Raw genomic sequence first — 3,759 nt, forward strand, 5'->3', positions numbered from 1 at the left:
AGAGCCCCCCACGCAGAACGGGGCAGTGGGGGGCAGTGGGGATCACCTCTCCACCTGGCAGCAGCTGGTGAATGCAGGGTGCAGACAGTGAGTGCGGGTTCCACCTCTCTGCGGCAGCGAGTGGGGACTGCCCAAATCTCCAAAGCTCTCCGAATCTTTTCCAAATTGATTCAGAGAGCTTTGAATCAATTCAGACCTTTTTACCGGTCTCCTGATTCGATTCAGATTCGGAGATGTGGCCGCCGAATCAGCCGAATCTCATCTGAATCGAATCAGCACCCGAAACTTCACGCAGCCCTAATAGCAAAACACAGTTCAGCTTTTTAACTGATCAGCAAATAAGAGATGTCTCTATTTTGTTTTTTAATCTTTTAAAGATGAATAATTGTCATAATGAGTTGAGAGAAAGATAGTACTTCCCTGAACTTGAAGACCTGGTAGGTAAACAGTCATTCAGCTTTGCTCTAAGAGCTGGTTCTTATTATTAAAATGAAAACCAAAATTGGCATTAATGATATGTCAAAATATGGACTTTGAATAAGATGGTAAAAAGGATAACAATTACTATAAAATACTTATTGAATTACTATAAAGAAAATGCTTACCTGCTTGATGCCATAAAAATCTGCAATACTGTCTACTAACTGTGACATCACCTGAACTTCATGAGATTTCTTATCATTCATAAACTCATCTGTTTTCATCTCTGTGTCAGATTTAAAAAAGCAAAAACAAATGTTAATACAATTAAGGGTGTTTGGACTTTTTGGCACCAGGGTTTCTTATTACTAAGAAATTAAAAGATATGAACTACTACTTTAATCCAAGTAGTAGTATTTTGCTAAATCTTAAAATCTCAAAAAATATCATTACCATTAGTTAGCAATTACAATATAACCTTGTGAACTTGGCATGCTTGGGACTGAGCACCTGCCAAATATCTGAAAATGAAAGATTTTTTAAATCTGAGTGGCGGCTGGTCACGGAGCGAAAGGCGGGGAGGGGAGGAGAAGGGGTAGCAGCAGGCGGTTCTGAACCAGCCGTGTGCGGTGCAATGTGGTTAATGGCGGTGGCAGCCACCACATGAAAGCTTTCCCCTTGGTATTCAGGGGATGTGGTGGGGAGCAGCAGCCAGTCCCAGAGCAGCCACTCCAGGGCCAGATTTCTGAGAATGCCAGATTTCTGAGATCCGGATTCATGAGGTTTTACCGTGTAACAAAATACCTAGCATGATTAAGAACTGAAAGTATAAAAGTTTTCTTTTTCTGCATCCCTTAGGAAAAAATATATTTTTTTCCTAAGGGAAAAAAATTATATCCCATGTAATTTTCTAGAACTGTACTCTAGAAATGGAGACCTATGTGAATTATTAAGGCAGGCTCATAGCACAGACTGCTAATTTTGCTTTAGAGGGAAGATTACATTGCTGATTCTGCATCTTTGCTCATGTTCTCAAATGGATACACTTCAAGCAATCATTATCAGTGACTCTGGGGAAATTTAGGCAGAGAAGCACAATTCTTTCCATGTTTCTCTTCTGCTCCAGGGTCTAAAAATTCTCTACTAGCTGAAAATTACTACCCTCAGCTGTGCTATTCATGTATTAACAGGAGACAGTCAAGTCTCTGTTACTGCTTGCTTGAGTGGGCTAGAGAGAACAGCACGCTTACAGCACACCTTCATATCCTAGTTCCCCAGACTCAAAAACTAAATGGTCTTTGCAGGAGGTAGGCATCATGGGGAAAGGGAAATCTGATGCTCCCTTCTATGGGAAAGGAGAACATCCCTGTGAGTGGAAAGTGAACATGACACTGAAATCAATGGGACAACTTCTGTAGGCTGACTATAGTTAGCAGAGCTGGGCCCTTACTGATGAGCATGCTTACAGAAAACAGAACACTTAAGACACTTTTCTGCATAACTAAGCAGATTAATACATTTTCCTCTTTCCTGCATTTCTATGTTCATCCGTCCAGAAACTGATCATTAAACAGTAACTATGTTCATTGCTTAATCAGATCACACTAGGAATAATGCCAAAAGTGTTACTTATTCAAAAGAGAGTGGGGAATTGAACCGAGCTCATGAGAATCTAGTCTTCCCTATTTCTCTCCAAATACATAGGATCCCTGTACTTTTTAAACATCTGGTTCTTTATCATAAACTGTGATGACAATACTTAGAATCAAATATAGATTCTATCAACTGAACAAAATAACTCACTTTAATAGTAATAAACAAAAGTATATAGGAGAAACAAGTGTTTGTCATTTCACTGCTAGTGTGTAGTGATACTTTTAAAGGTTCTCATTAAAAGTAAAAATAGTTAAGGTCTCCAGATTTTCCTAAAAATGAATAACATTCTAAATTGCAACCTTGTAATGTAAAATTGAGGGGTTTGTCCACCCCATGATTTTTCAGTTTTCCCTCTCTCAAAGTATGGTGCTGGTTTCACCTTACACTTCATGACGAGACCTCACAACCTTTCTGTATCTTCTGTCAAAATAGGGTCTGAATAGGAAGATAGGGAATAAAATTACAGGATCTAAATATTTTGGTCTTTTATCAGATTTTTTTCTTTTTTGTTCCATCTGAAAAACAATTTTTCTCAGACATTTTTTATTGTCCTGTTCAGATAAGATATGTATCTACTAAAAGGTATGTTTTCCTAAGGGCAAATATGGTCTCAAAAGGTACACTATCATTATAAACTATATGCACCAAATGCCAGGCCAAGCACTTAAACATAATGTGATCTTCAAAGCCTGGTCATGTCAGATGTCAAGTAAGAGCAGCCTGAGACACTAATACTTAAGATGGATTAAAGTACTTCTAAATTTTAGAATCTAAAAGCTAAGGGCCAGATCCAGGAGCAAAGTCAATTGACAAAAGTCAAGTTTCTCGTCCAAAGATTGCAGTCTTTTTGTAGCTACATATATAAAGTGGTTATCACCATAGCTACTAATGGTTCATATTTGTCTTTATATTCACCCTTTCCACTTTTCACCAGAACAATCTCTTTGCTTATTCATCAGCATGTACCCCAGAACAAAAAATAAAATACAGGGAAAAATGAGAAAAATATAAGAATAATTTATCTTTTTAATGTTTCTGGAATTTTTTTTTGGATTTGATGTGACAAAGGGATTTTTTCACTTTGCACGCATACTGGGATAACCACCTGATATACTGAAATGTAATGAAAGAAAATATATCTGCAGCCAGAGGAAACTGCAAAGTTTGAGGGAACCTGTATGGAATTTTTGAATTCCTCAACAAGGATTTTGGTCATTCTATTTTTAAATAATTTTTGTGTTCCACAGTGCTAGTTTCCTCATTTTTAATTACTCTTTCAAATTAAGTTACTGTGCTTTTAAAATATTAGACAATAAAAATATTAATGTGAGCTACTTCAAGAAATCAACAGATGCAATCTCCATTCCTTAAGACATTTTAAGACTGATTTATTCTGAGAAGCATTCTACTTAGAACATACTAACATGAGACTGGATGCTATTTTTTTTCAGTGTGCACTGAAATGTACTGCTATACCACAGGACCAGAGATTTTCAACCAGGGTGCTGCAGCAATGCAGCCCGGGCAGAAGGGCTATCGGGAAGGTGTCTGGGGTCTCTCCACAGTCACCAGCTGGGGGGAGAGGGTGGGGCTGAGAGGGGCCACTCAAGCAGCCTCCTGGGAAGCATGTGGGAGTGCCTCCAATGGCCAGTGTGGATAGGCTATTAGCCCTTCCCCTTTCCC

General features: G+C 38.5%; 1 protein-coding gene across 3 annotated transcripts in view; it reads right to left on the minus strand.

Annotated features, from left to right (window-relative positions):
- Nucleotides 1–3,759, minus strand: part of METTL25 (methyltransferase like 25) — an 83,715-nt gene that overhangs the window by 73,832 nt on the left and 6,124 nt on the right. For all 3 annotated transcript variants that reach the window (XR_003094337.1, XM_025205557.1, XM_025205558.1), the window contains exon 2: nt 606–706. Coding sequence is in view for 2 of the 3 variants with exons in the window: in XM_025205557.1 (XP_025061342.1) it covers nt 606–706 (101 nt within the window). In the remaining variant the exon portion in view is untranslated. The remainder of the gene's footprint in view (nt 1–605; nt 707–3,759) is intronic.

This window comes from Alligator sinensis, unplaced genomic scaffold (genome assembly GCF_000455745.1).
Source record: "Alligator sinensis unplaced genomic scaffold, ASM45574v1 scaffold976_1, whole genome shotgun sequence".
Classification (NCBI taxonomy): domain Eukaryota; kingdom Metazoa; phylum Chordata; order Crocodylia; family Alligatoridae; genus Alligator; species Alligator sinensis.